Genomic DNA, 12802 nt, shown 5'->3' on the forward strand with positions numbered 1-12802 from the left:
GCCCGAGGAAATCGAGGTAAACCTGGTTCAAAGGGCTTTCCTGGACCTGAGGGGCTGAGAGGGGAGCCTGGAGAACAAGGAGAGCCAGGAGAGGTGATGAGGGCTACATCAGAAATGACTGTCTACTATAGACCTTGTTAGCATTACTATACGCATTATACTGATTTGGATTTTCTTTTTGCAGAGCAACAGAGGTGTTCCTGGAAATAAAGGGGCATCCGGTTTACCAGGAATACAGGTCAGAATGATGATGTAAAATAAAAGAAAAAGAGACGTTCTAAATTGTATAGGTTTGAGGCTTTGTGTTCTTTTAAAAAGATGGTGTGAACTGCATTGTTATTTCCTAATAGGTAAAATTTAATTTGAAAACAACAGTGCAGGGGTTGTAGTAAAATGAATGAATCAAGATTAAAACACATAAAACAAAACATTCAAGCTACGAGGAAAGTTCAAATCTGTGTCACAGTTACATGAGAAGTGAGATTTGTCACACAGTCTTTGTGATTTATTCAAGGCTTTTCCTACTGTTTCCTTAAAGAGACATCAGCTGTGTATAGAAACAGGTTCTTCAGACCCCCATCATTGCACAGCCATAACTAAAACCACTTTTGTCTTTTCTCTTCTCTAGGGTACAGAGGGTGCGATGGGACTCCAAGGTCCTGTTGGCTCTCCAGGACCTCAGGTTAGTGCTGCCTCAACACATTCACACACATCACTAAAGCATGTACACTACTGTATTCCTTAAACACTTACAGCATGACTGACGAACTTCTTTATACCTATCACCTTCAGGGACTAAGAGGTAGAGCCGGGCAGGAAGGAAGGAAAGGTCAAAAAGGTCCAAAGGTTGGTACAATCCTTGTTGTCATATGCTCTGTATTTCCCACATAATGACAAGCAACTAATAGATAAAACGTAATAAATGAAAACACCAGTTTTCAAAAATTCATCTGTTAGTGTATTTCTACTGAAACCCATCACAATAAATTACAGGGAGATAAAGGCAAAAGTGGACGTCCAGGAAAAGATGGGCGCATAGGGAGGAGGGTATGATGGAACATTGGACATTTGACTTCAGTGTGACCTTTGACCTACAGTGTTAAATATAATCTGGTGTATCTTCTGTTAACAGGGAAAAAAGGGAAAAACAGGATCTAGAGGCATGCGAGGACCCCGAGGAGAAAAGGTCAGCTGTGCATTTTAATACTAAGAGCAATTGGGTTTGAGGGGTCTGCATATAGAAATAAGTCTGGTCTTGGTCTTTCTCTGATTCCACCAGGGAAAGATGGGAGGTCTGGGTCCACTGGGTCCTGCAGGATGGAAGGGCAGACTTGTGAGTTGTTTTCAGTTCACCTTTTCTAAAACTGAGCTTCACTATTTGGTGTTACATGTATGGTGTTTTGTCACCTTGTGTCTTTTGTGAATGAAAAATCCAAATTCAATATTTGAATATTCTCTCTTAAAAAGGGTAAAACTGGAACTCGTGGGGAAAAAGGTGAAGCAGGTCAACTGGGGTTAAAGGTTAGGTCTTCATTCACTTCAATTTCATTCTTAATTCAAATACTTACTTGTATATTTCATGTTGCTCTATAAAACAAGTGTAAACACTGATGGATATAAATGTTCCAATAGATTTACTTTATTAATTGGCACATTTAGAAAAGGAGTAACTTTTCTCATTGTGCAGGGAGAAACTGGAGATCTAGGATTTGGTGGTCCACCTGGTCCTCACGGGTCAAAGGTGAGTTCATCTGCTTTTAATATTAGTACATAAAATAAGAATTATTTGTAATTGTTTACGGTGTCGTTGTGTCAGGGAATTCAAGGTCTACCTGGAGGGTCAGGAAGAGGGGGGGTAAAGGAAATCACAACCACAACAACTTTTTTTTTCAAATTCACTCAGCAGTAAGTTTATCATGTTTTCCATGGTTGGTGAATGATACAATGGTTTTATCTCTAAGCCATACTGTTGACCAAGCTTGGATGAAAGTGACTTTCAAAATATGCTGACAATGTTGAGCAGATCTGCACTGCACAAGTAATACAAATATGATAGAACAATACAGATATGTGGTTAAATAATATTACATTACCCAAAGCATGGCAACCAATCGAAGGTTTCAGTCATTCAGTTGTTTTTCAGTGGTCGCTGCAGTAGATCATCAGCTGCTACTGTTACACCAAACACCTCCGTGATTTTCCTGCTTTCCTCCTGCCTGACAGGGGTTCTGTCTCTGTTCTAGGGTGATATTGGTCGTCGAGGTGATCCAGGGTCTCCTGGTCTACCAGGGTTGCCTGTAAGTCATCAATGTATTTTAGCCAATATGTGCTGTAGAGTCAGTAACAACTCTCTCATCAACACTGCTGTTTTGTTTTCAGGGTTTGTTTGGACAGAAGGTGGGTAGACTTCCGATATATGTAAACTTTATTAATAGTAATGCTGGTACTGTTTTATACTGATAATATTCTTCCTGAATGTTGTGTTTGAACCTAAGGGGCTACAAGGGTTTACTGGTCCACCAGGCCAGAAAGGGGAGAAAGGTTTACATGTGAGTACTCAAACACCTCAGTACAATGTATTACACCAGTTGTTTTGTTCCACATGTACTGTGATGTTAAAAATATCTGTTGATCACCTGTTCATATTGTATTTTGTCAGGGTCTACCTGGCTCACCTGGACCACCGGGGTTGTCGGTAAACCTGACATTGACACAGCTAAAGGTCAGGAGATCGGATTGATTTTTGGAGTCAGAACACAATGTATTCAAACCAGCAATTCCAGCACTTAGTCAAGTCCCTTTTGTAAATGTAATCCCAGATTTTGTAAATCACCATCCGGTCCCTTGCAAATGTAATACAGGAAGTCAATGTTTTAGTTCATTAGAACAAAGATAAAACAACAATCAATTTTAAACAAAGACTCTCTGGGTAAAAACGCAAGGTCACTGAATGTGACCCTCCTATTACTGACAAACTTGAATCAACAGCTATTGTTTGAAAGTTCTGGTATGGTCCAGGAACATTTGTTCATGAAATTAAGATATTTACCAAAGATATTTTAAACTATTTAAAACTAAAATTTATAGGGAGTTTTTGCATTTTGTAAAGTATTGTTTAAATTGACAAGCCACCATGTTTTTTGATTCATTCATTTTTCATTGTTTTAATCATTTTTCAACTTCACCTGTTGCTTCTTTGAATCACTCACACTTGTTCACTTAAAAAAAAACTGCAGTGAACTAAAAATATGTGTTACAATTTTTTTTCATTGTTGTTGTCTTTCTTTTTGTATCGCAGGAGCTCTTGTACTTATCAGACCAGCCAAGCCGAGTGCTGGTGCAGACTCTGCTAAATTCCCTTCAGGGTGAACTTCGCTGGTTCATAAATCCACCAGATGGCAGCAATGAACATCCAGCGACAACCTGTCTGGAGTTGTGGCTCGCTTTTCCTAATTCTACCAATGGTAAGTCTAAAACCGGATTAATATTAAGTAATCAGTGATGTGATGTGATGTTTGACTCTTTGTTGCAGGTCTGTATTTCATAGATCCTAATCAGGGCAGTCCAGCTGATGCTTTTCAAGTGTACTGTGACTTTTCATCACAACCAAAGACCTGTTTATCTCCACTGCAACCTCAGGTGTGTGTCAGCACAGCCTTCCTTAAAGTGTCCCTATGTTGCATTGAGAATGTCCATGAAAGTCAAGTCAAGTGTTAAGCTCATCTTGTAACATCAGCTGATAATGAATTATATGACAATACGCACACTGTGTTTATTTACTGCATGCTGTACACTCTGTCCTCCTGTTCTTATACATATATATTGTGCAGTATATTACACAATACGCAAATTAAACACATTAAAATCTCACATAATATACAAGTACCGTATTTTCCGCACTATAAGGCGCACTTAAAAACCTTTAATTTTCTCAAAAATCAACAGTTAGCCTTATAACCTGATGCGCCTTAGTATTACTTCTGGTTGCGATTACTGATTACTGGGAGCCAACAATGACTGTTACAGTATGGTTGTGTAACCCAAATACGCGCAACGTTGCCTCGTGCCTCCCAACACCCCGAGAATAGATAGTTTTCCGTCACGCTACTACCCATAGTTCCATAGTTCGCCATCTTGTGCTGCAAAAGACCGTATAGATAGATATTAAATACATAAAAGAACACAGATAATGGTAAATACCTGTGTTGTGTAGGGTTCTACTAACCGATCTGGGATTGGAGATCGCAAGATTAAGTTTTTTGACATAAAGCGATCTGTCACCGAGGGAAGCTGACGGAGGATATTTCGACAGAGAACAATGCTATGGCTCTTATGTATTAACCGTGATAATTTCAACCCAGATCCAAGCAAAAGGCATTACAAAGTCTGTTCTGAACACTTTATTTCGGGTAATTACATTATACTTTTATTTAATTCATATGTTCACTGTAAATAAAATAAAATATATCGAAATGTACTTTGCATACATGACAAAGCACACAATGCAAATGTAAATTCTCCATGTAAACTGTTATTCTAATGATGTCCACAAAAGACATAGCTACATTTAATATTCTTGTCTTTTGTTGTCATTATCGATTGTTTACGTCTACCTATTTGCGTCTTTTGCCGCACAACATGGCCAGCGGCGCGATGCATCATGGGCAACAACGATTATCGGAAAACCATCTATTGTCGATGTATTGTGCGATGCAGGACGACTGTCGGCTTTTTTTTCGTGGTCAAAAACTCTTTTTATCGATACAGGAAAAACACACACTCTTTGCAAAACAACAATACGGTGACCATCCAGAACAAAAATAGTGACAACCGCCTGATTCTGGAGGGGCGAACAACAACAGCAACCTCCAGTGTCCAACTTAGGTCACTACCCTTTTTCACAAATCTCCGTCCCTATTGATCCATGCGCGCCCATCTCACCGATATTGTCAAAACCCAAGTGAAGCAAACTAATTCGGGGCTTGCCATCATTCCGGGTGGATTAACCAAAGATTTCCAACCGCTAAATATTGGTGCTAACAGAGCGTTCAAAGTTTCAAATGTCGTTCGAGCTTTCACGAAGGCCGGAATCATCACTGAACAACAAATTAACAGCAACGAGACTGAATCGGATAATGACGAGAGGGATCCGGACACGCTTGATTGTTTCGCTTAATGCGCCTTATAACCCGATGCACCTTATGTATCAAGATATTCCCGTACATTGATGGTGCGCCTTATAATGCGGTGTGCCTTATGGTCCAAAAAATACGGTACTTATGTTTAGAGGGGATGGGTCTTTATTCCTAAAACAAAACGTTCTAAGTAGTATCTTCCATTAACACCCTGTTCCCTGAGAACACAAATTGCTTCACAGATGAGTTTTAGAATAAAAATACTCTTGTATTTTTAAAAAATTAATAAAAAATCATTATTTTCTCAAAGATACTTTTTTGAGAGTCCAGAGATTTAGGATAATTTATTTTCCTTTAGAAAAGATTTATAATTTTAAATTTGAATTTGGTTCCCCATTATTAAACACAAACAGCATAAATAGATTTGCTTAACATGTTTTGCTACCAAATACTGTTATTTTGTGCTTTTTTTGCATATATTTATAAATGAGTTGTTTTGAGCTAAAGTTTGTTTTTATTGTCAATAGTGTTTTCCATTAAGACTCGTTCTCACCTTTCTTCACATTTTTGATACTGTATATTTATAATCAATGGCAGGTTCCTATAAAAGCTTGGCTGAAGGACTCCGGCACAAATATGTCATTTCGTTGGTTGAGCACAGTTGAAGATGGCTTCCAGGTACATGTTTTTAATAAATATTTTTAATTTCTTACCTTACTTTCAATTCTCTCATTTTACTAATTCCTATCGCTCTTAAATACCCCTCAGTTTGAGTATCCTGGAGGAGGAGATGTGGTTCAGATGAGATTTCTGCGACTAAATAGCAGGCTCTCCACTCAAACTGTCACATACTCCTGTCAACCGGGAAGAAGACTGAGTCACAGGAAGAGGGAAGTCAAGTTCCTGGCTGATACTAGGACACAGAGTTATCTAGCAGACCTGCAGGACTGTGTGGTAAATGACACTGCGCTATGTAATGATGATGATTTTCAGGCATAAGAGGGGCTTTTTTAATGGAATCAGAGCAGCATAACAGTTTTAAGTTCTTTAAGCTAAAGAAACAACGTTACTTTAATTATGCTTTACGTTTAATAGCTAGAACTACATTTTCCAAACAAAAAACTGTTTCGTGGCAGAAGGTTTAGCGATGTAAAGTCAGTTGTCTTAAATGGCCCCATAACTCTTTTAAAAATAGGAACCAACTAGAGGGTTTCAGATAAAAACAAGTATTTAAAAAATTTAATATAAAACTTTATTTTCTTCCACTCAGATGTCGGACACACTGGAGTCAGGAAGCCGTGAATCTGTTTTTCAGTTTGAAAGTGAAGAGCTCAGTCTGCTGCCACTCAGGGACTTGGCAGTGTTTGGAAACCAGGAGGTAACCTGGGAGTTTGGCTTTACTGTAGGCCCTGCATGTTTCAGCTGAGGTCACCCCGAGTTCAACATGGTTTCTTGAGCATCCTCTCTCCTCATGATTTTAAAGTCAGTGAACTGATTGTTACCTTTTAAAACAAAGACTTTTTGACACTGACATAAAGTAAATGTCTTAATAATAACTTTGTTTTATGAATTTATGTGCCTATATTGATATACATTGTTTTGTTTTTTTAAGTTTGACATTGCTTTAAGGTTCTTGTAGACAGAATTAGTGTCATTTAATGATAAGACATTCAAGTGCAACTAATGAAGGAATATTCCACCAACTACGACCATTTCCAGTTGCTTCAGGGAACAGCCTTTATATGACAGAAGTAGTGAAAACACTTCACTACTCATTGTCACTAACTCATCCTGTCTGCTTTATTATGCATCATCTATACTTTTCCATCAGTGGTGTATACATACTGTTAATGAGAGTATAGCCACTTAGCGCTTGCATATTGAGCTCTCTCATTAGAACATGAAACAAACACCAGTTCAATAAGCTGCAGACAACCTTTCTCTGATGATAGCAGCCTTCAAACACCTGCAAGAAGTACACACACACACATATATATACTGTATATGTGTGTGTATATATATATATATATACTGTATATGTATATATACTGTATATATCTGCACTTTAATTTAAAAAATGACAAGAAAGCATCTGCAATAAAGGTATTAAATTACTAAAGAAAAATATATATGTGAAAATGTGCTAATGGAAGAATTTAATTTTTAACTAGAATGAATCAAATAATGTTTGGTCAGAATGTGGATTTTTTTTATTATTATTCTTTTTTTTTTTTTTGTGATATCCTTTCTGGATATGACACTGACTTCAGTGAAATCCAGATCCAGAGATTTTTGCTCCCAAAATATTCAGGTAAGTATAAAGGATTTGTCTTTTCTTTTCTTTTTTTTGCACAACCAGTGATTTTTTTTCATCAGTTGTTAATTTTTCCCCATTTGTTAGAGTAATCTTATTTATGTGCCTTTGCAAATGTTCTGGATGTTTTTGTTGTCATTGTGCAGCTTTTTCTATATTGAGCAAGACTGTTTAATGTTCTGTAAATACATCACATGTTTGTTGTAGATATTTTTTGTTGTTTTTACCTGACATTTCCTCACACATATTTGATATTTAGTTTTTTGTATATAATATTTTACCATGTAGTCTATCGGGTCATCTAATTTTCCTCAGGTTCTGTTCTCCTGATTGTTTTTCTCAGATTTTAGGATGACACTTATATTTATATTTTGGTAAAATTTTTTTAACCCTGATTAATTATTTGAATAAAAACACATTGTCACATATTTTATTAGTGCAGATTCCAACAGTAAATAAGAGTAAGTTTAGATTAATTACAGTTGTATACATTCAAATATGATTCACCAGGCTTACTCACAGTGAGTCAGTGTTTTTTCCAATCTACGTATTGTCACGCAGCCAAATGACCTCCATACAGTTTATCACAGAAATATTTATCACATATCAGGTCTATTTTGTGTTTAACATCTAGAGCAGGGGTGGCCAACAGGTCAAGAGCCACAATGTTTGCTTTGTTACTGCAAATAGCCACATGACATACATGGACACGTGTGAACTGCCCCATCCCTTTAAAAAACTAGAATAAAACTCTCCCACTTAAAAACTTAACACTTCCTGTGTACATCTTTTCATCTGTGCGGATTTGGTTGAGTTGAACGTAAGAACTGCGTGAAACTGGGCAAAGAGTTGCATGTGGCTCCTGAGTCGCAGGTTGGCCATGCCTGATCTAGCCATACACTGTGTGCACAATTATTAGGCAAGTGAGTATTTTGACCATATCTTCATTTTATCCATAATTTCCAACTCCATGCTGTGTAAACTTGAATGCTTATTGGATTTACTGCATATCAGGTGATGTGTATTTGTGTAACGAGGGAGGGTGTGGTCTAAGGAGATGAACACCCTATCTCAGGGTGTGCATCATTAATTAAATTTAATATTTAATTAATTTAATTTAATTAATTAGGAAATGTACAGTGAAGGTAAACAGTACACCTCTCTGAACAGTGTCTGGGAGGCTGTGGTTGCAGCTGCACAAAAAGTTGACTCCGACCAGATCAAGAAACTGACCGACTCCATGAATGGAAGGCTTGTGACTGTTATCGAAAAGAAGGGTGGCTGTATTGGTCACTGAGGTTTTTTGTTTGTTTGTTTGTTTGTTTTTTAATTTTAGAAATGTTTATTTGTAAATTTTGGGTTTGTTTATTATTCTCACTTTAATAGGTGAAAAAAAATAAAAAAGTGAGATGGGAAAATCTTTGTTTTTCATTTAGTTGCATAATAATTCTGCATGCTAATACTTGCCTAATAATGGTGTACATATAGATATTCTCTTAAGAAAGCCAAAACCTCACTTTTACTACTTAAATGTTCAGGTTTGAAGGTTTGTTAACATTTTGGATTGACCAAGAGCACTGTTGTTGTACAATAACAAAATGAATCCTCAAAAATACAACTTGCCTAATAATTGTGCACACAGTGTATTTACCAAGACATTCACTAAGTCAAAATAGATCAGGATGAAGTTAAATTGTCAACCCTTAAGCCATGTCTAAACAAAATATTTGTACATAAGTAATAAAAACGTTTTTTTCTGGGGTCACAAACCTTATTTGCAAACTCCTGGGAAACATGATGTGAGATGACCCCCCCAAAAAAACAAAAAAAAAACTCTTGTGACCCAGTCTTTGAGAAACAATGCCTTAGACAGACCTTAAGTATATTTCTAAATCCTATTTTTCTTAATGCACTAGAAAAGGTGCAAAAACATATCTAAGATATGACCAAGAAAATCAATTTCATTAAGGCTTTATGTCATCAAAATTTAAAATGTAATATTTCAATCCTCACTTTTAACCTTTTAAGTGGAGGAAAGGGTGTTGCACACTGCTTGCTATTTTAGAAGCTATTTTAAACCTTTCTGTTTGTAAATGTTATATAATAGTTTAAGGCTATCATATGTTTTCTTTGTAAAGGAGTGAAGGTGAAGTGAAGGATATTAAATAAGAAAATTAACTTACCCACTAGAAGTCGCTAAATTTAACACTGGTAACCTACCTGTACTTTGAACTGACTAGTTTTAAAATATGAGATGAATAGACGAACAGTAATTGATATTTCCAGGAAGTCAGTGAAGGTAACATGGACCATGGACCAGGGTCTCGGTCGTTTGCGTTCAATGATAGTAGCATCACATCAACAGCTACAAGTGGCTCACACAGAACCAACCTGCTTATTTCTCAGTTTAATTCCAAGTGAAGATCAACGGTCCGTTGTTATTATTTTTTTATAAGCTAACGTCGGCTATACAACAGCGGTTACTCCATTATTCACAGCTCGGTACTTTGAAGGTAAAAATTGTTAATATTTTAATTGTATGTCCCTTACCCTATCTGTTGTCGAAAATCTTTTGATAATGACGTTGTCGTTTGAAAATGTTTTACTTTATTTATTACCGACATCCGTTTTAGGCCTCAAATCATGCCCCGGCCCACAGTGAGACTCTGATACCGTGCAAGCGTCACTTCCACGGGTGACGTTTCGGAAAGGGAGCCGTTGGTGCAGCTACATCATCGTGTAGACACGTTGAAAGGTAATGTGTAAAAGTTATACATTTTATACAATATGATTCAGTGCATTTATAAACTGTACGCAGTTTTTTGGAGGTTACTTGAAGAATTCAATTCAGCCTGTTGATATGGTGTGTGACAGGTGTTGTAGCGAAGGAGCTCGTTTTTTTCCTCGAATTTAAAAATATTTTTAAATTCTTCAGAAAAATGTCCATATAACAGCAAGGACTTCAACATTACTTACTCAACACTTACATTTACTCAAATATGAAGGCGAAACGTGGGATTTTGTGTAGACAAAATATATAAACATTCCGTTTATATATTAAAGTCATACAGCGTTAAATCGTTTGGATAATACTTCTGCTTTTGTATACTTGACACTGCTATTAATTAAATATATTTTTAAAAAACTGTAGAACATATTAACCATAAAAAAACCTAGGCAAAAATGTTAGCTTCAAGCCAAAGTAAAACATTAAATTCCAACATGGTGTCCTACATAGAAAATACTGCTCCTGGTATGGTCACATCAGAGTTGTGTAAACAAATTGTATTTACAAACCAGTGTACAGTCACAAAATAACCCTTATCAATAGCTTCTCCAGCAAAAAGAAACGACGTGTTACGTTTTACAAAGTGTTCCCCAAAATCAAGATGGTGAATGTTGCCAACATCTGGATAAATGATGTGCCTGTCAGTCGTACTGTAATAGTTTGAGTTGACAGCATTAAGCCCACTAAGTGACTTTAGGAAAGGGATGGCTGACATTGTAAAGTGAAAATAGCTTCTTATTCTTATTATTATTCAACCATAACTTGCTGTAGAGATGACTGTCCGTTTCCTACAGTATGAACCATTGTGTCAAAAAGGAATCAAAGTGAGAACAGCTCTTTGAACTTTGCATATGACTTTTGGCAGCAGTTAGTATGTTTACATTGTGCTACTACAGGCATTTTGGCACTGTTCTTCATTTTCTCTGTTATAGCAAGGAGATTTTTTTGTAAGTATACTTAAGGTACAGTACGATCTGTAGTTTTGGCACTTTTTTTGTTTTTACTTTTTTACAAATGGCACATTTTGATTGTAATGAGGCAGAATTAGATGTACTTTATTGATCCCAGGCTGGGAAATTGCATTGTAGCAGCAGCATATAGAGCATACATACAGAGACAATAGGAAAAATAAAGAGGTAATAAGAAAAAGAACAATCAAACCCATTGTGGTATACTAAATGCAAAAATGTGTATAAGATGTTCAGATAAGCAGTAAACACTGTATTGGTAAGATTAATAGGTAAGTAGAGGCTTTGAGTATAAATATACAGATGCACAGTATAGAAGCTGTAGCAATTAGCTGTTGTTGTAGTGTGATGTGTGGCCTGTGGCAAGAAAGATTTGCCATATCTGTCCCTAGGACAGCGTAGCCTATGAAAGAAGGTACTCTGTTATCTGTTTACAGTATGATGGAGAGGTCATCGTTGTCTATGATGGCTAAAAGTTTGTTCAGTGTCCTCTCTTCAACAGTCTCAAAGGCTTCCAGTCTGGGAACATACTGAAATGTTGTATTATGTTCTCATAAATCAATGCCACTCAATGTGGCAAAGTCTGTTTTAAGACCTTAAAAAATCAAATCGAATTTTATTTATATGGCACTTTTCATACACTGAGGTAGTATAAAGGCTAAAAACAATCCTCCCACCCACAAAACACTTAGAAAAACATAAACATCACTTTCATATAATGGTATTATATATTAGGCAATACATTTTTTTGTTAACACTGCACTAATATGTTTGTCCTCCTCAAGTGTAGGTTTAGAGACATGCAGGCATTACCTCGACAGGACTATGTCTCCTTAAGCCTCCCTGGACCAGCAGGTGGAGGTTACAACAACAGCAAACAGTGGAGGAGACAGTCCTGTTGGAGGGTAAGTGGGTCACATCTAGTGTTGTCCTGATACCAACATTTTGGTACTGATACCTTTACCAAAGTGTTTCGATACTTATTTGTACTTTATATACTACTTTATATACTTCCAAATGGGAGAACCAGTGGTTGAAAATGTACTTAAATTTAATACATTTAGTAAAAACATCTTTACTGTGCCTAAATTCTACTAAAGTAAAAGTACCATCTACTCAAGTTAAAGTAAAAAAAATACTTTATTTGGGATGTATCCTCAGTAAAAGTTACTAAGTTACTTTAAATTACTTGATGCAAAAAAAGTCAGAGTTAACGATCCAATCTGCAACTAGTTGTTTTTAATCAACAGTTCAAATACAAGTGGCAGAGTTGAGCATTTAATGAACCATTTGAACAATTATTTCAAATTCAAACCCTTAAAGCACATTTATTATTTTGGCAATGACAGCTTTGTCTGTTGGGGCAGGCACATTTTGCATTGCATTATAAAGTTAATGCCTCGTTTGGCATTGAAAGCAAAGAGCTGACCAAGTTGTCTGTTCTATGGGAGCTCTCTGCTTGGCAATCCTCAACATCCATTTTTTGTTTGGCACCAGGCATCATCCAACGACAGGCTATAGACTGTCATCATTCTCTAGCTACGTTAAATAGTGGGAAATCAGGGCGCACACACAATTTTCTTTCAGTTAATGCAAA

General features: G+C 36.6%; 2 protein-coding genes across 6 annotated transcripts in view; both read left to right on the forward strand.

Moving 5' to 3' along the window:
• The first annotated feature begins 6 nt into the window (after positions 1-6).
• LOC112486499 (collagen alpha-1(I) chain-like) lies at positions 7-9304 on the forward strand. The gene is made up of 20 exons (XM_025053399.1): positions 7-93; positions 185-238; positions 629-682; positions 793-846; positions 994-1047; positions 1133-1186; positions 1280-1333; positions 1468-1521; positions 1688-1741; positions 1817-1905; positions 1962-1989; positions 2244-2297; positions 2380-2397; positions 2496-2549; positions 2660-2722; positions 3299-3464; positions 3533-3639; positions 5733-5813; positions 5904-6089; positions 6406-9304. The coding sequence occupies exons 3-20, from the start codon at positions 644-646 to the stop codon at positions 6559-6561; spliced, it is 1365 nt and encodes a 454-aa protein (XP_024909167.1). The 5' UTR covers positions 7-93; positions 185-238; positions 629-643; the 3' UTR covers positions 6562-9304.
• Positions 9305-9729: 425 nt separating this feature from the next.
• The window catches only part of man1b1b (mannosidase, alpha, class 1B, member 1b), a 13319-nt gene continuing 10246 nt past the window's right edge, over positions 9730-12802 (forward strand). The window contains exons 1-3 of one of the 5 annotated variants that reach the window (XM_008335593.3): positions 9730-9962; positions 10083-10204; positions 11991-12110. In XM_008335593.3, coding sequence (XP_008333815.1) covers positions 12006-12110 — 105 coding nt within the window. In that variant the 5' untranslated portion in view covers positions 9730-9962; positions 10083-10204; positions 11991-12005. Of the gene's footprint in view, positions 9963-10082; positions 10205-10283; positions 11185-11990; positions 12111-12802 lie in introns of those variants that run through there. The other 4 variants (XM_017043289.2, XM_008335595.3, XM_017043292.2 and 1 more) reach the window with 4 other exon arrangements.

Source organism: Cynoglossus semilaevis, chromosome Z (genome assembly GCF_000523025.1).
Source record: "Cynoglossus semilaevis isolate Cse_v1.0 chromosome Z, Cse_v1.0, whole genome shotgun sequence".
Taxonomy (NCBI): domain Eukaryota; kingdom Metazoa; phylum Chordata; class Actinopteri; order Pleuronectiformes; family Cynoglossidae; genus Cynoglossus; species Cynoglossus semilaevis.

Coding starts and splice junctions, on each gene's coding strand:
- LOC112486499 (XM_025053399.1), top strand. CDS start 644: ATGGGACTCCAAGGTCCTGTTGGCTCTCCAGGACCTCAG. Junction 1,334..1,467: donor CAGGATGGAAGGGCAGACTT/GTGAGTTGTTTT, acceptor TCTCTTAAAAAG/GGTAAAACTGGAACTCGTGG. Junction 1,522..1,687: donor CAGGTCAACTGGGGTTAAAG/GTTAGGTCTTCA, acceptor CTCATTGTGCAG/GGAGAAACTGGAGATCTAGG.